Raw genomic sequence first — 21,956 nt, forward strand, 5'->3', positions numbered from 1 at the left:
TGAAAATGAGTGTCAGGAGCCACCAGGGTGGTTCAGTCAGTTAAGCATCTGACTCTTGATTTTGGCTCAGGTCACGATTGGACAATTCATAGGTTCAAGCCCTGCATCAGGCTCTGCACTGACAGTGTGTAGCCTGCGTGGTACTGTCTCTCCTTCTCTCTCTCTCTCTCTCTCTCTCTCTCTCTCTCTCTGCTTGGGATTCTCTCTCTCTCATTCTCTCTCTGCCCCTCTCCTGCTTACTCACTCAGGCACACACACTCTCTCTCTCTCAAAAATAAATAAACATTAAAAAAAAGAGACAAAGAAAATGAATGTGAGAACTAATTTTGTAGATATTATATAATACTCCTTTCTTCTGTCCATTCTACGTTCCCTCTTTTGTCTAAGTTTAATGTTGAATGAACTATGCTACCATCAGACAAGTCTTTTTCGATAGCAGTATTGATTGTTGGATCTGGGTTTATGTCACTGGTTCCGGAAAAAAAAAAAACAACAAAAAACAAAAAACAAGAAGCAAACAAAACCACACAAACAAGCAAACAAAAAAAGCATTGTTCACAATTTAGTGTAGACCAATTCTGGAAAATCGTCCCTCAAAAATAAGGACAGATAATTCTGGGTCTTACAAAATTGTTCTCACTCTTACAGGAAATAACATTGTGGGATGTCACCTAGCACACTGATGTAGGCAATCAATGGATGTCTGTTGACTGAATGAAAACATAAACAATGATGACTAAGCATATCAACAGCTTTCTATGAGATATCCTAAAATGGTGCTAGCAGCAACTTGGAAATAAAGTTCAGATAATAGTTACTATCAAGATAGCTATTATTATCATTTTGCCTAGAAAGTGCCTTCTGCCAAACACAAGTAACTTTTATCCCTCTAACCTCCTTTCACATTAACCGTGGCTGATAAAAATGAAATATCTCTTAGAAATAATGCGGAATGGTGAAAAGTAAGCACATGTGGTCAGCTTGAAGATGGACCTATGTCCCTTAAGGAGTAAAATCAATCCAGTGTCCACCGGAATTTAAATCATGAGAAGACACAAAATCACAAGTCAATCTGTTACCACACGAGAGTCAAAATGCCGCCTGACTGGAAAGGAAAAGCCGTTTAAATGTTCTCAAAACAGAGTATGTCTGCTGGCGACATCTGTGCTCTATGTTTTCAACACGTATTATTCACCCTAGAATTATACAAAAATCCTAAATTGAAATTCAGTCTGGTAACAAGCTGGCAAAACAAAGCTACGTTGGTGTCGTCCCCATGCATACTGATTGCAGTTCACAGAATCACAAGGCTTTTTAAAAACATCCTAAGAGGTAAGCTAGCATGTCCTCCCATACCAAAGTCCTATAATTTACCTCATCTACAGATGCATGTTTAGTCGAGAGAAAATTGATAACACTTTCATTTTTAACTTTAAAAGAAGGAATTTCACTCCAGTATATTTTTATATTTAATCGTTCCCACTGTGAAGAGATTCTATCGTAATGTTCTTCAAAAAGTCACATCGGATTACAAGTTAAACACTTTTATCATTGGTTTGAATTGGTGGAAAATGCATTTCTTATAAATCTTGTATTTGAATACTTTCAAATGATCTCTTAGTATTTGCTTCTTAGGACTAAATATTTTGTTTGTTTAAAATTTCCAAAATTTGCCTTAACTCTTTAGGAATTTGTTAACTTTATTAATTAATATAATTTTAGGCTCTACAGAGGGCTCTTAGTTAACTTAAAAAAAAAAAAAAACACCTGTTACTATTTAATCTGGAAGCCTCTGTCTATCATAGCCAATGCTATTACTGTTACTCACACTACTTCTGTAAAACCTCCTATAAACCTAAATCAAAACACAAGTAACAATGTCTTTTAACGTGATATTTATTAGACATTCAGAATGTTAGGACTGTGGTTTTAGGAAACGTTAATAAGAATGTTCTTAGCTTGACTGAAGACTATTTTGTCTGCTAAACATAAAGAAATGATTTTCAATGCAAACATCTTTTGCATCACAAATATGCTTCTTACCTGTGCTGCTGGATATATTAACATCAATACTGATATCAGATATTCCTCCTCCCTTCAGAGATGCTACACATGTGTATGTCCCAAAATCCGTGAATTTTAAATCAATGATGTCCAAGTTTGTCGTTCCCGGGGAGACATCCGGATCAGTCTGTGTAATAACCATCCGCTCAGAACTTCTCAATGGACGACCATTTTTAAACCAACTAAATGTTAACTCCTCAGAAGGAACAGCTTCTACTTGGCAAGATATTTTCACCTCACGCCCAATCTGGATGTTGTCATCTTTGTGATAAGGATCTGGTGTGATCCAAAATCGTCCTTTTTTTAATGCTAAAACATAAAAATTCCATAAGTAGTTAGTGTTACTTCCATAATATTAAGGATTCATTCACTCTAGGTAATCATCTCTGGGCTGAAATAAAGTAAAACAAAATAAAGTGTATATATGTTTCTTTGTTGTGTGCATGTCAAAAACCTCATTTAGGAAACCTGGAAACAGGCTGAAGATCTAAGTCACTAAGAGATTCTAAACACTGATTTTTATAAATTGGATAATATTTTCCAGTGATATAAAAGATGCTTTATCTATATATGATACTTAAAAATTGTTGCCAATGAATTTTGAACACACGATGTAACTTGTTTTGTATAAAATTATTTAGGTATTAGACTTAAAAATAACAATATGGATCATAAGCCCAATTCAATACTGTGCCACCCTTTAATTATGGTGCAATTTCACAGAGAATATTGAACAAACGTCAGATTAAAGAAAATTCTTCTAAGATTTTATCTACATGCTGACCAAAACTAGTTTGGTAAGAATTGAGTCAGTTCATATTCATAAGGCATTTTCATATATTTAAATAACCTGCACTGAAGAGAATTAAAAAAAAAACACATTTGCTATGACTGTTCTATTTCACCATACATAGATGTTTCCAGTTGAATCTGTGTGCTGGCTCATGCAGATGGCCAGAAGAACCTCTTGGCAGATGGTTTGGAAAACATGCTGTGTTTGTATCCTAACAGCAGTGCTTTCTGGGTCTAAGGGCAGTACTGTTCTCTTAACATGTGTCAGCAGTGATAACTACCAGAGACTTTCGGGGGAGCATCTACTGGCCTCCCAAGGGCCCCAGTTCTAAACTTTGAATGATACCATGGGACTCAATATAGAATAGGGTTTGCACATTTATTTATGGCAGTGATTCACAGACATACATTCTTCTCTTTACTAACATCCTACTCATTTCCCTCCCCCTTAATATCACTTAATACCCCTATATGATAAAATGTGGCATATGCACTGAAACATTAATAATCAGAATAAAATATTGTCTGTTCACTTTTACCATTAACCATATATAAATGACACTGGCAAAAATGATGTGAATTTAAAAGACCTGCAGATAATGGAGGCCTTCTCATTGCATTGTGGGTGACCTTTCTTGAGTTTAACCTGATTTTTCTTAGTTCATCCCATAAAAGCAAGAAAATACAATGGAAATCTTAGAACTATATAAGAATGCACTAGAAATTAAAAAAAATTTGCTTTTAATTTTATTTACTAGTCAGCCCCATATATTTTCATCTGCTTTTTTGTTTGCAACTGAGTGAGAAGAGATAAATGAATATCAAAAACAATGTTTATATATTTCTTTTTATTCAAGAAAAATTTATAGGGCTCCTTTTCAGAACTAGGTGCTAGATGAGGCTCTTATTACATGAGATGAACAAAGCAGACATAATCCTTACCCTCATGTACTGGTACAGCATATTTTGTATTCATAGATTATAGTCCAATTTATCCACCTGACACTTAGGATACTCCTGTCTAGAAAAACCACACTCTACATAGATATTAAATGTTATAACTTTGAAGAAATCTGAATCTCAGAGTATCCTTTAAAATATTGTTCAGAAAAGGCACAAATCTTCATTCTTAATGAAAACACCAAAAAACAAATATTTAAATCACATTCTCATACCGTTGTTTGTTACATTTTTCCACAAATAAAATGCTAACAATCATTTATTTATTGCTAACAATGTCTTTATCAGTATATGACTGTAGGATGAAATTAAGAGAAATTATGTCATTCTATTACCCAGAGTGTGTGTGTGCGTGTGTGTGTGTGTGTGTATACAATTATATTTTAACAGGCACTGAAATACAACTTTGTGGCTAGAAAGGAAAATGTGCTGAAAATGCCTATATTTGGTATATAACTTGTGCACATATATTTCAAATATAATTAAAGTTCTATAGCACAAAGTAAATTGTACCCTACAATAGTTTTTCTTTTTTAAGAGTCCCCAAAAATTAGTATGTCAAGGAGCATTTACTTTTGTCAGCACCATAATATTTAAATGAGTTTACTTTCATTTGGTAAGAATTTTCCTGATTCTGTTTCTACAGAAAAAATGATAAACCTAAATAAAATTTTTAAACAGACAATTCTTAATTTTAAAAGTTTAAATGTATATATTAATTTATTAATAGCTTCATATGGACGTACATTGAGAATAAATTTCATTCCAAAATTATTAGGGTGGCCATATATAAACACAACAAAAACTTCTGATGTTTTGGTGATTAATATTTATTTACTAGGCAGTTACTGTTAGCTCTGCTCTCTGCCTAGTGACATAGTAAATGGATACCACCACTGAGAGAGCTGCAAGTTCATCAGATTAGTTAGATTTAAACAACAAAACAATTCAAAGCCACTGATTTTTTAAAAACCATAAAATATTTATAGTATGTGTTCCAAACTGTTTTATTCATGGAAAATAACTTTTCAAATCTGAATTATTAAAAATATTAAAGATTTTAACTCTAATAATCAATTAATTAAAAAATTCAATAAGGTTTGCAACTGTATTTTTTGATAAAAAGCAAAATAATCAAGTGGGCTTTTAAAATGAACTCATTGCCACAAATATTTGTTGTTCTCAGTATCAGGCCACTCTGTGACTTGACCAATGTCAATCACATTAGTCTTCTGAATGACAGATTCTAAAAAGGAAAAGAGGGACAAGTCAGTCTGGCAAGTGAGCTAAAGTTAAGGAATATCAGAATAAGTAGCATGGATCATTTGACTGGAGACACATCTCATTGAGTTTGTCTTATGTTACCTCATAACAAAATACCTAGTTTTGCACACAGAACAGAAATGTTCTAAGGGAAAAGAAATAATGTGTATGTGCGTGCGTGCATGTGTGGGAATCCACGCACAAACATCTCTTGGACCAGTGGCCAGTTAAACTTATTTAATTTTCTAACCTTAGTTCCTCAGAAAACTAAAAGCATGCCTCTGTAAACTAGGCACAGGTACATTAATATCTTGAAACCTAATTCTAGCTTTTCATTTATATGTAGTCCAATATGGGCAATCTAATTTTTATGGGTCAAGTGCATCATTTATAAAAATAGGAGGTGATAGTAGTAGGCTTCCTCTGAGACCCATTGTGAGAAATAGCTTATTAGCAATAGTGTAGAGCTTTGAAAATATAAAGTGTTTAATATAGTTAATCAACTGGGAAGCAGGTTCCTTCATTTATAATTAAACACTCTCTTTTTCAGTGAACAATTTACGGTAGTTCATGTAATGTTAATTTAAAGTCATTTCCTGCTAACCAGTTAAGATTTAAATGCTTAAAATCAATCTGCGATTAGTACCAAAGTATAACAAGGATCCAACAGACATAACAAGACTCTAAAGAACTAAAGAAATTCTACGGAAAAAGAAAGGAGAAATCCCTTTCCCCAAATGCAATTTCTTAGTCTGACTATTGAAAATCCCCTAACACCAGCCTGAGAGAACATTAGATTTAGCTTAATGTATCATAAATTGTGATGGATGAACCTCAAAAGGTACTTGTTTAGTCTGGCAGTTCATGTAAAGAATTGGCATCAAGCTGAGTCTCTGTTTGGGATAATCAGTTTAGAAACACTGCCATATAACCCATAGCCCCCGTTTTTGTTTTTGTTTTTTTAATATTGTGAGAACTGAATACAAACTTGGCCCACATTCTCTTCTGACAAGTTACTCGTGAGTATATTCTAGATGCACTCACTGAAGTCCCTCTACTCTCAAATTTAAAAAGGTGCCCTGCGAATAGAATGAAACCAGTGTGTTATAGCAAGGCCACTGCAAAGATCTAGGTGGGCTTGCTGGTTGCCTTTCCCTAGAGTTAAAGTATATTTTTGCCTATGAATGACTACAGCTATGAAGAAGATTTCCATTATATAAAATTAGATTACTTCTTGAGTTTATTTTTGAACGAGAAACCACTGGCTTTGGAGAAGCCTATGCCTGTGGCTTCCAGGAATATAGGCTCAATGCAGATAAAGACAAAGAGGAGGCTATGAGGTTGTATCTTGCCTGTAACTATAAACTTAAAATTATAAAATGTACTGATTGTTTGTCAACTGTTCCACAAGTATACAGCATATAGTAGTTCCAAGAGAAAATATAGTTTGTAGATACAGCAAAAATGACACTAAATGAAGTGATACTCAAAATGTTTTAAATTTTGGAGTGCCTGGGTGGCTCAATCGGTTGGGTGTCCAACTTTGGCTCAGGTCATGATCTGGCAGTTCACAAGTTCAAGCCCCATGTCGCATTCTGTGCTGAAAGCTCAGGGCCTGGAGCCTCCTTCTGATTCTGTGTCTCCCTCTCTCTCTGCCCCTCCCCTCCTCTCTCTCTCTCTTGCTCACTCTCTCTCTCTTTCTCAGAAATAAACATTTAAAAATTTTGTTTTAAAAAGTTTTTAAAAGTCAAATTTTAATAAGGAAGCACCTCTTTGCAGATATGAAATATCAGGTGTCAGTCTTTTAACTTCTGCTGAGAACATAGCTATTTCACAGGGATGATGAGACACAGAGTGACCACCACCCACTATTCTAAGTAGTTAAATTACTTTAAAAATCACAAAGTGTACCAATTCTTATACTATCAGTAGGGTTCTGGACTGCAGGAAAACTGGCAAAATGTTTCTGGGAGAAACGGATCTAGAAATCATTAATAGTGTAGTCAGATAAACAAAAATTGATTTTCTATTTCTTTATTTTCTATTAAAGACAATAAAAATATTTAAATGGAAAAAGAAGTATTTGCCAGTTTCACATGATGTCAATTGAATAAACAGTTGGAAATAAATTACATCAGCAGAGCAACTTAAAAAATAGTAAATTATAGTGTATATAATCTGTCCTATTATAATTAGATCTCAGTCCTTCTCTTCAACGAGAGTGTGAAAACCTAGGGAGTGGGGCCATGCCTCATCCTTCTTTATGGTCTCCAAATTTTGAAGCTGGTTCCTTGGTAGAATTGGTATTTAGAGGTTTTGTCAAATTTAATTAAGTGTGACATTTCAAAGCATTAACTTTACAAATGCCAATCATTTCCATTCAGTCTGATATCTATGTTAACTCTTTGTTTGGTAGTCTTGTGTTCTGAGATAAATCATGGCAGAGGGAATAAGATAGAGAAAGGAGAAGAGATTTGATGTCCTCTAAGGTCCAGGGGTTTTGTTATAGGAGCAGAATAATGCTTGGTGAATAAACAGTATTAATATAGGAATATATGTGAAGAAGAGGATTCGGTACAGAAAAACTCAGAAGACCTCATTCCATCACGGCCAATGACTAGCTAGTTATGTATCCTAGTCATATAATGTGTCAGGGACATGCACCATCAAATTAACATCTGTTACTCATCCTTTCTTTGTAAGGAGCCTGAATTTCACGCAAAAGGGTTTGTTTACATGCTTTAGAGCTCAGTTGATAATCATTTCTAAGGAAAGATGAAAGAATTAAGAAAACTGACATCTAAGCACAGTTATATTAATTGAAACAGTATTTGCTAAAACTTGTTTTAGAAAAAAGTCATTAGGGATCATGTTAAAAGGAAGCAAAACAAATAGTGTTGGGAGATTGACTATATGAATAAGTTTGCTTTCCTGCAGAACTTCCCAGAACTTTGAACATGTTAACACACACTTTGCAATACTCCTAGAGGGGCTTACGGTATTTTTAAAAAACCTTTATTTGTGGAACATCTTTCAGGATCAGTATCTTACAGAATAAAGAGAATCTATCAATTGATGAGAATCACTGAAAAGACTCTAACATTAGATTTCATTCTTGATGTTTCAGGAATTTCCATTATGCAATCACAAAAGTAATGAGAAGATACAACTCTTTAGTAAAAATAAAATTTAAGATTAAAAAACTAAAGGAAAGGGAAATATTTTTAAACTCAGATGTACCTACTGGCACATCAAAGTTATAAAACATATTTCAGAGACATGACATAAACTTATCTGCACCAACAAAGGTGTGTCTCTTTCCTTTCCCAATTAACCAGCATTTTTAAAAATTTAATTTATCAGTTTGTTCCTATCTAGGGAATGCACACTTTGGAATATGCAAATAGCATTAAAAAGGGATTAAGTGTATTAGCTTCTGTACAATGTGCAATTATTGATATAAACTAGTAAGACTCAATCTAGCTCAGATGCTTGCAGAAATAATAATATTTACTTATTTATACATTATGTTGTTACAAAAAAAGCACGTAAAGTGTTATTATAAGAAGCAGTAAGAGGTGCCTGGAAGCTCAGTCAGTTAAGCGTCCGACTTCAAATCCAGTCATGATCTTGTGGTTTGTGGGTTCAAGCCCCGCGTCTGGCTCTGTGCTGACAGCTCAGAGCCTGGATGGAGCCTGCTTTGGATTCTGTGTCTCCCTCTCTCTCTGCCCCTCCCCGACTTGTGCTCTGTCTCTCTCTCCTTCAAAAATGAATAAACATTTAGAGAAAAAAAAAAACGAAGCAGTAAAGCTTCTAGAAGATGGATACAAGTAGGGAGGTACTTTTTTTGTATATATTATTAGATATTTGTACGTTTACTTCCCTTTATCTAACAATTCCAATTGCCAATCTGTAGTGTGAATAATGCAAGAATGAAAAAAAAATCATTACATCCATTTCCTGAAAGTACTTTAAAATAGCACCCCTGATAATCTGAATGCAGAATTAGATGCTGGAAGGAAGTTGGGGTTCTATTCAATTATGAAGTATCAAGGCTTTATTTATTTTATGAATTTTCTCAAAGCTAATTACTGTAGTTAATCATTCAAGTTGTTTAAGCAAAGTATGGTTGAATTTTAATTGTCTTTTAAATGTCCTTGCTCAATAAAATAATTGCAGGTAAAGTATTTTGAATAGTAATTAAAATAAGAAAGGATCTTTTAGATGGGCATAAATTTTCCTTTTTGGTTTAAACCCTTCTTTGAGAAATGGGAAAAGAAATGGACTAAAATGATATTATCATTATCATTATTATTTTGCCATTGATATCACTTCAGCTCTATCTCAAGGAGAAAATGTATATTGTCCATAAATTATCAAAGTGCCTTTATAATGTCATAAATAAAGACAAATATTTTCATACCACAGCTACTACATAAATGGTATTTGACACAGCACGACATGTTCGCACCACTTATCTGCATAGGAGAATGTTAATCAGCACAACTTCCTGCCCTCTGATGTCACAAATTAGCAGGTAGTCTGAGTTCACCTTTCCTATCAAATTTAAGAATACCCCTTCACTACGAGAAATAAGAACGTGCCCACAGTAAATTATATTTTTTGTTAGTTTGTAAGGACCCAGGACTAGAAACAGCTATAACATCAACTGCAGCTTTGAAGGGCCTGTGCTAAATATAGTTCTTTTGAAGTCCTTTTGAAAACAGTACATCCTTAATATTTATGGAATCGATCACGTAGCAGTGAAAACTGGAGGAAAATAATGAAACTAAATGAAACTAAAAATCTTTCTTTACTTTTCTTGTTTTCTTTGTTTTCTGTCTCAAAGTTATGGCCTTTTTCCTTTCCAAACTCATTCTGCCCATCTGGCAGCCTCTCGCACTGAACCCTGATGCCTCGCATTCTTTTGGGTATCCACTTGCTTTTGAAATTTCAATATTTTCTTTTCCATAAGCTATTTACTCTTAGCATAGAAAATTATTTCGGTCACATCAAAACTTAAAACACTTTTTTTTCCTAATCCTGAAAATCCTTGAAACTATTCATGGCATATTTCTTAAAAAAAAAAACAAAAACACAGTGAAACCCCAGTTATCCCCACTATTCCATCATGTACTGATCTACCTGGGCAGTTCACACACTGGTTTTCACTGGTGCTATTATGGCATCGAAGACTCAAAGGTTAGCAATAGCCTCTTAACAAATAACTCAATGATTTTTTTTCTCCAGGTCTTCTCCATTTTTATATACCACTTATATTTGTACTCCCTATCTTTTTACATTATTGATTTCTTCCTTCTTGAAAATCTCTTTTCTACTGGTGTCTATGACTAGTAGAATATGAGATCATATTTATGAAAATAAATAAATCAGTTGGCTTTGCTCACCTGCATCACCACTGTCATGCTATGTTCTCTAGTTCCTTAGTTCATATGTATTTTATCATCCATATATAGTTGTAAAGTCAGTCTTTGTTGGGAAGGAAAGAATTTTTATAAATTATTTTGCCATAATTTTAGACCACGGATATTTTCCTTAATCCATTTTGCTGCCCATGTTTGGGAACATGAGATCATTGTTTGTTTGTTTTTGTTTCTTGATAAACAAAAGATTGTGACTGGATCTATGCACATTTCAATTCAAAACAACCATTAAACCATTGATATATATTCTTTCATTTTAATGTTAAAGAACAAGAAAAATAACCTAGATACATTAAATGACCAAATGAAAAAAATCTGTATTCCTTAGGAATTTCTATAAATGACCTTAACTACCTTATCTTGCCCTGTAAGAATCTGAAGAGTCAATACCATTGATGAGACCACCTAATTCTGATAATAGACCATAGGACAAGTGCCTGGATTTGTGGGTTAACTAACAGATGACAGGGCTGCTAAAATGAGGTGTGAAAAGACAGGCTCCAAAACTAAATAACTTTCATATATGTGTTATAAAGAGAAATGTGTAACATTTACTTTAAAAAAGTACATCCTACTTGCTTTAGAAGTTTTTAAAGCATATTTTAGAAATACATATTATACATATTATAGTTCATTCTCTATTTTTAATGAGAAAATTGTGGCATATAAGCAAGTAAGGTCAAACGATGGTGGCATAGAAATGTTTTTACATCTCATACAGTTGGTAGTTGGGTTATAAATTGGCTCTGATCTTTACAGGGCCAAAGGCAAAGAGGGAAATACTAATTTCATATTTCACAGTTTCTGTGAGTTAAAAATACTCCAACTGCTTACATTAACAAACAAACAAAAAAAACTATTCCTGATTCAAGATCTGAATGGAATTTATCTTCTGAACTTGTATAAATGAGACCCACAATAAGCAGCATTTGGAACCACATCCCATGATGATCATAACAGTATATTTCAATGACTAGTTGTCAATCTGTCCCTCAAGGTGAGTTAATTATACCAATTTTACATAGGAACCTAAGGAGTACGGTCTAGATGCACAGGTGTTCAAGTTCAAGTCAAAGATAAATCCAAAGATTTGTCTTGGTAACTATTCAGCAAGAATGAATACAAGTTTACATTCTATGAAAATGACCCAGGGAGGTTGTCACTGCTGGTCATGGTTGGGGGGTGATGCTATATGTTCAGGGTTATATGAAAATATATACTTTAAGTGTTAACTGACATGGAAGTAAGATTCACATAGTCTTAGAGAGGAGAAAAGCTGACTTAGGAGGCAGTCTCTGTGAACAGGTAGATAATGGGATACCTGTGGATAGGGACAAGATAGGGAGGTCTACATGTGCCAGCATCCAGTGAAAATACTTTAAGAAGTGACACATGCTGAGTGCTTTAAGAAAAAAAATGGTTCCACAATATCCTCATGTTAAATCAACTGTTGCATTACTTAGAGACTTGTTGGATATATGCCAGTGCAATGTGAGAACATATTTATCAGACACAATGACTTTTGTATTGAAAAAGTTGATCTGTACTCATTCTCAAAGGAAATTATGAGATGATAAGGCCAGTAGTCTGTTAAAGTTATTACTACTACTGCAAATTAAAACTATTACATCTATAGTTTAGAACAGTAGTTTTCCAAGTGTGGATCCTAGATAAGCAACAAGAGCACAACACGAGAACCTGTTAGAAATGCAAGTCTTGGGTACTACCTCACACTCAATTGGCAATTCCTGGGGTAAAGCCCCACCTCACACTAAATCTATAATTATTCAGGTAGGACACAGCTATCTGCGTTGCAACAAGTCCAACTGTGTGATTCTGATGTATGTTCAATTTTGATAACTGGTGTCTTAGGAAACAGTTAGTTACCCTTCCACCCTCCAGAAATGCAGAGCTAGAAGAGAATGAGGCCAGTCATCAGCTTATCCAGAAGGACTGAGTTATTAGAGGACATGCTTAAAAGTGACCACAGCAAATCATTCTTTACTTTACCCGACCCTCAAGGGAGTGTTTATCCTGATTATATTACTTCAAACATTATTAAGGAACAGCTCCTAAATGTATCAATAATAAAATTATTTAAATTGACCTCATACAACTTAACATGTAACTTCCTTTCAACATAGCTCAGGCTTGAAGAAAGTTTCACAAAACCAGTGGTTTCAGTATGTCTTCACAAGCTAATAAAGATATTAAGAGTGATCAATATTAAGTACCTTAAGGTCACCATTCTTTACCTAAGAAATTCTAACTCTCAAAGTATTATGAGTCTAACTAACCTCCATTTAGGCAAAATCTAAAAAAAAAAAAAAAAAAAACTCAATCTGTTCAGAATTTGGGATTGAGAAATGCATAGCACATCAGCTTTCATCTGAATGCCAGTGACTTCTTGGAGAGTCAATATAGAGAATAAGTACATTTGAAGAGTAAATATTCTGGGGTCAGATTATCTGGGTTCTAGTCTGAATTCATCATTTATTAAATGTGACCTTGTGTAATTAACTCAGTCTCCCAATTCTGGAAAGTGGAGATCATAAAATTGAACCATGAAGCTCTGAAAATGTTGATGCCCACACAGAGTAAGCAAATAGTAGATGCCAACTGCTTTCTATTCAGTGTTTCCTGACTCACAATGTATCTATTGTTATGCTTCCCACCAAAGCCACAAAGATGGAAAAGCCTAATGGTGGAGAAAAGCATAGAAATAAATTTTATTTACAGCGCAATAAAGACAAAGACACAGAGTACTAGCTATTACACAAGGGAATACTTTAAAACACATAAACAAAAACAACTAGTTACTGTGGAGAAGGCAGGGAAGGTCTCAGAATTAGGGGGAAAGAGAAGGGTTGTAGATGCTGACAAATCATTCCACAGAGTGGATTCCACCATAAGTATGTGGAACAGAGATTTTTATGGTACCAGTGTTTGTTTCTAATTCATCTTTCACTAATTCTAGCAAATAGCCTCACCATTCTATGAAATGTATTTTTCTGTGATTTCAACCATTCATTTCCATTCCCCTCCAGTCTCTCGGGTTGCAAGTTTGGTTCTCCTTTCCAAGTTAAAATCTTAAACTGTCCTCCTGATATCAGTTCCAGCCCTGCATGGAGTATCACACATCTTCCATTTTCTCGTGTTTTTCTCTTATATTCTCTCTCAAACACAACAAGGTCCTTCCCATGTATCTATAAACAAGATCATAATCTCCTCATTGATTACAATAAAGCAAAAACAACTAAATAATACAGGAAGCCCTCTCTAAACTTTATAGCCTGGAGCTACTTCTTATTTACGTTCTTTCCCTTTCTCCTTGTCAAAACATTAACACAGAAACCACTCACCCTTAACCTTTTTCAAATTAGTTCTGATTCTCACCAGGACCACAGTTGTAACAATTGCCAGTTAAGACAAATTCCCGGAGCTGCTGTTCTCCCTTCTCTCCCTGCAGCATTTGCTATGTCCTGACCTTTTGTTTCCAGCTCCCAGATAACTCTATCCCCATTTCCTCCGTCCTGAATCTGGGCTCCACTTTTCTCTTCTCTGTCTACCCTATTACTTCACAATTTGCTTTTTACATCCATCGTTTCAGGCTCAGCACAGATGCCATCTTAGGCAAAAGCTTCCGACTCTACCTCTCTGAGTTACAGTTGTTTACTTCCAGTCACCAGCTAGGTTTCTATGTGATGAAGCACTTCAGAGCCTGTGCGCCTTAAAACTACTTGTACTACTGCTTTAAGGAGTATCTAGATTTCCCTCCCCAGCACGCCCCTCTCCTGCCATTAATGACACCTTCTTCTATAGAAACTATCTTTTCCCCTTTGCTGCTTGCAGGCTCCCAGAATTTGCCATTGCCATTACATATACCTGGTATGGGCATCTTCTCTAAGCCGTGTGTCCAAGTCCTCCCCAGTCACCAAAAACCCAGATCCAATGTTACTGCCTTCATAATACTTTCCCCGATTCACGCCATTAAGACCGAATTGCCACTATTCTCTGTCAGAAAACCCTCTCCCACATAGTTGTTTTCAAAATACTTTGTATTTTCTGGACTTACAAGCTTCCGGAAAAGAGAGGTACTTTATATTGCTGACTTCCTGAGCATTTTGTCTTCCACATGTCTTACATTGTGGTTGGTGATATGGAGGAGTAAATAGGATAAACAAAAATATAAAACGTTACATCCACTGGAGACATATCTGGAGCTATTTCCAAGTAGTTATCATATTGATTGTTGTCACCTAATATTAACCTAAACAAATGCACTTGTGTATCTATTATTTTTTTCTTATTTTAAGAAGTTGTTTGAGAAATGAATTTAAAAAGACACTAATTTGGGGTGCCTGGGTGGCTCAGTTGAGCAACCGACTTCGGCTCAGGTCATGATCTCATGGTTTGTGAGTTCAAGCCCCGCGTCAGCTCTGTTCTGACAGCTCAGAGCCTGGAGCCTGCTTTGGATTCTGTGTCTCCCCCTCTCTCTCTGCCCCTCTTCCACTCATGCTCTGTCTCTCTCTGTCTCAGAAATAAACATTAAAAAAAAAAACGTTAAAAATAAATAAAAAATAAAAAGACACTAATTTATTGTTATTTATACCCACAAGCAGTCCCAGTGACAATAATGGACTTTGTGCTTTACAACTCTGGATTATTTTCATAGTACACTATACTGAATTACTACAACCCATTGAAAATCATCAAAAATAGAAAAATAATTATCAAATATCAATATAAAATACAAAAAAATAGCTACCAAATAAAACTAGGTGAGGAAATTAACTTATACTCAATAAAGTATTTGTTCAGGAAATAAATTAATCTTGCTCACACAGTGGGTATCATTTAGTGATAGTGCCTGATAAATATATGTCTTCTGTGAACTACTCCTCAACATATTGCAGAATCTTGTTGCAGAATATTTTTCTTAACCGAATTATAACAAATGATCTGTCATTCTGAAAAACACTTAATAGGGGAAAGAAATAAAACTTTTAATTCTCTGTGTTGGTAATTCTCCAGATATTTTGGAAAAAAATATAAACAAAAATCTAAAACTGTGTGACCATCTAACATATAACACATGCAACATTTTTCATTAATATCTATAATTCCCTGCAATTGGAAATTAAAATGGTACTTTTTTTTTCTTCTTAAATTTCCCACATATACATGGCTCTGTATGACTCTGAAATCTCAGGGCAGATGAAAATGTATAAATGTGGCCTGTGGAAGAAGAGTGCCATGATTTATCAAAGTAGGACAAATTTTGGGGTGCCTGTGTGGCTCAGTGGATCAAGCAACCGACTCTTGATTTTGACTCAGGTTATAATCTCACAGTCGTGAGACTGAGGCCTGTCTTCGACTCCTCATGAGCTAGGATTCTCTCTCTCCCTCCCACTCTGTCTGTGTCTCTCCAGCTTGCGTGTTCTCTCATCCTCTCTCAAAATAGATAAGTAAACATGAAAAAAAAGGTAGGACATATTTCAACACACATATGTATATGTGTATATGTATATATGCATATGTGTAAATATACATATGCTAACCAACAAGCACTATTTTAAAAACATCTTTAATTACTCTGTCTTCCCCCATTTTCCTCTTATTTTACTAAATATAATAAGAGAAATACATATTTAAGAGCATACTATATGGACCAGGCACCTTTATTTGGAGGTCCAAATGAAGCTTGGGAATAAATCAATGAGAATTTTATGAAGCTATTTTTCCAAAGACTGCCTCAAAATTAATTGTCCTTAATCCATTCCTTATCACCATTGGGTGATAGTGCAACACTACAGTGTTTTGTTTCATTACATGGTAACAAAATAGAGTATTTGTTGAAATTTAGCTATCTGGAAAACATTTTCCTACCAGAAAATCTTGTGCAATTCTACTCACTTTTTTTAAACAGATAAATATTTTTTGCTTGCTGCAGAGTCAAAGCTCATTCAGTTGGAAACTCAACACAATTTGGATTTATAAAAAGTTTTTTTTTTTTCTGTATAACTTAAAATACATCATTTTAAGCTCACAACTTTAAAAGATTAAGCTTTGGGGCACCTGGTTGGCTCAGTCAGTTAAGCTTTTCACTCTTGGTTTTGGGTCAGGTCAAGATCTCAGTGTTGGTGAGTTTGAGCTCCCATGGGGTTCTGCACTGACAGCTCAGAGCTTGCTTGGGATTCTCTCTCCCTCTCTTTCTGCCCTTCCCCCACTCGTGCTCTCTCTTAAATAAATAAACACTCAAAAATAATAACAAATAAAAGCTTAAGTTTTTAAAAATGTTTACTCTAAAATGTATTACATATGTCCCTGCTTTTTAATTTTTTTAAGTATAGTTGACACACAATGTTACATTAGTTTCAGGTGTACAACATAGTGATTCAACATCTTTATATATCATGTTATCATCTGTCATCATACGACGTGACTAAATCTATGTCTCTGCTTTTTCAAGAAAAGGAATTGGAACATAGTTTTGCATTTTCATAAAAATTTGAGAACCTATCATCACCAATTTACTCAACTGCATAGATAGGCACCAGGTGTCTTCTGATTATGACAAAGTGACTTTTTTCTTCTCTAGATAGCTATAGACAAGAGTGTATTCTTAGTTTGTGTCAGGTTCTTTTTGATTTTCCCAGTTTCTTTGTTGATATGTGTCAGCTCTTACTCTCACTACAGTTCTAGACTTAGTTTAACAACTTCACTCCCTTCCCAATTTTCTACTCTACCTCTTTTATCAAAGATGCACATGGGCTTTATCATACACAGTTGTGTACTCTCTTTCCATAGTCATATTTTTCTTATTTTTTGGTTTTCTTTAGTTTTTTCTCTCTTTTTACTCATTTTTTCAGGGGGCTCTGTATGATTGCTATATATGTGTGATGTTACTTTGTAGTGTCAAGGTCCTGAAACTACTGCTCATTTATTTATATCCTGCCATGTTCTAAGAAGGATTTAAAAGACTTTCAACGTTTATTGCTAATTTACTGTACCTTGAAGTAAAAACAACAGCAACAACAATGACAACAACAACAAAAAAGCAATGATAAAATCAAGTTAGGAAAACAAGACAAAGGCAGAAGTGAAGCTGAAGGGAAAAATAAATATAATAAGCTTATATATATTTATTTGCTATAGAGGCAAGCCAGAGATTATATACTAAACACTGTAGCAGCCAAAAACAAGGAGTAAAACTTGACCAGTTGTAGAATTTATAGTGTATGTAGAGTAAAAACAAAATAGCTGCACAAGAGAAGTACGAGCATTTCTTAGAATGGTCACCTTAGGAGGGTACAGGCTAGAGGGATGAACAATAACTTTGAACATTTTCTTGAAAAAAACCCAGGGAACAATTTTAGAAGGCTATTTATAAAAAATTGCTCATTTTAGGCTTAAAACATTAGGCTAAGGGGAATTTAGCAAAGGAGATTTAATATGTGAAGGATGGATGAGGAGACATATGATATATCAATTTAGGGATAGATTTTCATGCATTGAGGCCATTAGTTCCTAACCAAAAGTAAACAGAGTCACAATGTCTGAGCACATCCACCTGTGATTCCAAGTAAGTTACATTAAGGTGCAGTTTGGGAACATGCATTTTTAGGCTACAACTAATGATTCTGATTTATGCCTCAAGATGAGAAATTACTGACCTAAATAAAGAGTTGAAAAACGTTTCCTACATGAAATCCTCCATATATTTGATATTCTGGATTAAGATTCTGAAAAGTATTGAGCAGCAATAACTTTGAGATCAAAATCCCTGGCAAATCAACCACAATCTCTACTGACAGTTAACCACAGAGTCCTATGCTTCAACAGTCTGACAAACCAAGGCAGCGTCCCACAAAAACTGTGTGGTTTGAAATTCCCTGCTAAGTAGCTTACCCTAAATAAGCTAAGTGTTATTATTGAGGCTTACCTTCAACAAGCCTAAGTGTTGAGGACACAAACTCCTTATAATGACAACATCACATCAAATATTTAAAATATAAATCCAATTTAGATTTTGGTACAGCACAACCCACAACCTATACCTGTTCAGTCCTTCTCAAATTTGAGGGGAAATTATTAAGATAAAACCGTAGATAACTTCACTCACATATTTTTTCCTGAGGGGAATAAAATACTCTCTTAAAAGTAAATTTTTCAAAAAAAATATTAATGGCTATTTATTTTTGAGAAACAGAGAGAGAGAGAGAGAGAGAGCACGGGCAGGGGAAGTGCACAGAGAGAGACAGAGAGACAGAATCTGAAACAGGCTCCAGGCTCTGAACTGTTAGCACAGAGCCCGACATGGGGCTCAAACTCACAAACTATGAGATCATGATCAGAGACGATTCTTTGATCAGTTGGAGGCTTAACCAACTGAGCCACTCAGGAACCCCTCAAAAGTAATTTTTTTTGTAATATTTATTTTTTGAGAAAGAGACAGAGAAAGGGAGGGTCAGAGAGAGAGGGAGAAAGAATCCCAAGAAGTCTCCATGCTGTCAGCGCAGAGCCAGAAACAGAGCTTGTTCTCATGAACCACAAGATCATGACCAAAGCCAACTCAAGAGTCAACTGCTTAACAGACTGAGCCATCCAGGCGCCCCTCAAAAGTAAATTTTTGAAAATAATTAAGTTGATTACTTAGCATGGCAATTATGTGACATTTGCACTCCTACTTCTTCATATACAGATGACCATTATCATATATTAATACTAACCATCTTTCCTATCCAGTCTGGATAACACTTTGAAACCATTTGGGACATAGTTCTATAGGCAGTCACTAATATTTGATGGGCATTTGGCATGCTTGAACAGGCCTTTCTGACAGTTACCTAATCTTCATTTTACATAAAATTTCCTTAACGAAAGACCCTTCAAAATTTGTAGGTTGTTTGGGTGATTTTTTTTAGCCATTTAAATAAGGCACAAGTAAGGACTGTATATGATTGAAAAACCGTTTGATAAGGTGTCATTAATAGGCTGAGAGATGAACAAGCTATTAATAGCTCCAAGGAACTAAGTTTCTGTTTGCTAAATTTAGAAGAATCTAAGCAGTGATGAAATTTCATTACTTAAATATTTTAGACAGCAGAGTAGATCAATGTGGAATTCTGCTTTTATTAAGTATAGCTTCATTCTCAATATCACTTGAGATAGAAGCTGGCAGAAAGTAATATTGGAGTGCAAGCAAATCATATATGAAAAATGCAGATAATTTCTTATAGCACTAGTTTAATAATAAAGTTTAGTGACAAGGACAGTCAAGTTAATTGTCCCTTTGCACTCAGTTTTACTGCATCCAAATGTCCACCATAATGTTGACAGTAAGTAGTTTTAGGTTGTGTTGACAAAAAATGAATGCTGTCAAATGTACTGTGTTATTTGGGTCAGTTGATTTTATCATAATTTCTATTTGCAGTCCTCCTGGAATTCAATAAAACAGAATAAAAGAACTACAGAAAGGTGCAGGTTAACATTTTGTCTAATTCAATTAAACACATACTTACTGAATATCAGCTACATAATTCAGTCATTAGAAAGACCTGGTCTGTCATCATACACAGGGAAGAAAACATGATTCTAAAACAAAGCTGAATATGTAAATAGAGTGAGAGTAGTAAAAATAGCTTGATTTATATTGCACTTATGTTTAATTTGATGATTTCTGGTTGAAGAGATGTCTGTTCTATTTATATAGCCACTAGTTTATTTGGGGACACAGGATCATTTTATTTTTCTTCCACAGAAACATTGGAAGACTATTTCTTCAATAAGAAAACCACTTGCAACTATCAGTTTAAACATATTTTTCTATGAAGGAAATCTTGAGAGAGACATAGCTTATTTTCATATTATTATTTATTTTCTCCCAAGCCTCACTGAATAGATATTATTGTAATTTGAATTGATTTTTTTTTGGAAAGAAAAGGATACAAACCCATTAGTTAAAAGGTAGAGAGATTGCTCCATTTTGAATTGTAGTCACCAAACATATCTTGTCATTACACTATAAGAATTGTAATAACAATACTTTGGTTAAATCAATTATTCTAGAAAAATAGGTAGAATCAATAAAGCACTGCCATGTTATAATGAATAGTTAAGGGTTAGTTTTGAGTGATATTGTGTTTATTATTAATGAATATTAACTAAGATCATGGTTATATAAAATGCTACAATCTCTGTTGCTCAGCAATGCTTTATGCAGCCTCCCTTTTCCATGCTCTTTACCATTCTCCATTATCTGCCATCATCAGCCTCAAACTTCCACCTAAGTTCATCTCTCAGTTTCAGCAAAAACTATGGCCTCTTACTTCAATGAGAAAAATAAATGGCATTAGGAATAAATGCCCAAATATAGACTCCAGTCCAAAACAAAGCTTATCTATGGTTCTACCTCTTCTTATCCTTTCCCTTGTGTCTGAAGATGATCCCTTCTATGTTCGACCATGATTGTGCCTGCATATATTCTGTTCCACTACTCCCTCTGTCCATCTCTTGCTTCAGTTTTCAACTTTCCTTTGCCACTGATTACCTTAGTCAAGCCTTCACAAATGCTCATCTCTGTCATCTTAAAAAGATTTCATTCCTACTCATCTTATTCACTCTTAACTTCTCCAGGTAGTCCATCTTCACAATCTTTATTTTGCAAATCCCAGTTGCTCCCATAATCTGCTGACATCTGGCTTCTGATCCACCTCTTATGTGTCACAGCACACCAGTGGCATCATTGTGCAGTTTCAATCCTTGTTGAACTTCTGGCATAATGCACTTATGCTGTTGTGACCATGCCATCATTTGTGAAATCTGTTTCGTTGTTTTTGTATTGCTTTTGAAACAATATTTGTTTCTGGTTCTCATTTTACCTCAATTTTCACAAATTTTTACAAATTGTTGCATCCCTCAAATGTATATGTTTCCAAAGGTCTGTTTCTGGGTTGTGTATATTATATTGCTTTTATCTATAGAGGATGAAATAGAAGCACAGAACAACTTAATGAAAAGATATCTGTAAGTATTAAACTGATAAAAATAATAATATCAAGTCAAGTAATATTTTAAGTATTATTTTGCAAAAGCTTATAAAAGAATATATTATTCAAGCATTAATGAAATCTCTAAGCTTAATATTATTTGGGCACTTGGGATTTTTCTGCCATGTCAGGAAAATCAGAAAATTTAGACACAAAGTACTTTTAGGAAACAATGAAAAGTACCCACCAAACCCCCAAAACATTAGAGTCTTTTCAGCAAGGAGATATCATTGTGGGCTTATTTTGGGGAATGAGGTGTTCCTTAAAGTGGTCGAATTACACACAATGCTATATACCATATTAACTTGTAATTATGAACAGTTCCTAAATTATCACTGAAAATATACGTATCTATTAACATTTTTATCATTTCAGTGCACAG

At 34.6% G+C, this 21,956-nt stretch overlaps 1 protein-coding gene across 3 annotated transcripts in view; it reads right to left on the reverse strand.

Annotated features, from left to right (window-relative positions):
• MDGA2 (MAM domain containing glycosylphosphatidylinositol anchor 2) overlaps positions 1-21,956 on the reverse strand; it is an 846,425-nt gene that overhangs the window by 221,466 nt on the left and 603,003 nt on the right. For all 3 annotated transcript variants that reach the window (XR_003422473.2, XM_053224436.1, XM_027065661.2), the window contains exon 7: positions 2,044-2,373. Coding sequence is in view for 2 of the 3 variants with exons in the window: in XM_053224436.1 (XP_053080411.1) it covers positions 2,044-2,373 (330 nt within the window). In the remaining variant the exon portion in view is untranslated. The remainder of the gene's footprint in view (positions 1-2,043; positions 2,374-21,956) is intronic.

Source organism: Acinonyx jubatus, chromosome B3, assembly GCF_027475565.1.
Source record: "Acinonyx jubatus isolate Ajub_Pintada_27869175 chromosome B3, VMU_Ajub_asm_v1.0, whole genome shotgun sequence".
NCBI lineage: Eukaryota > Metazoa > Chordata > Mammalia > Carnivora > Felidae > Acinonyx > Acinonyx jubatus.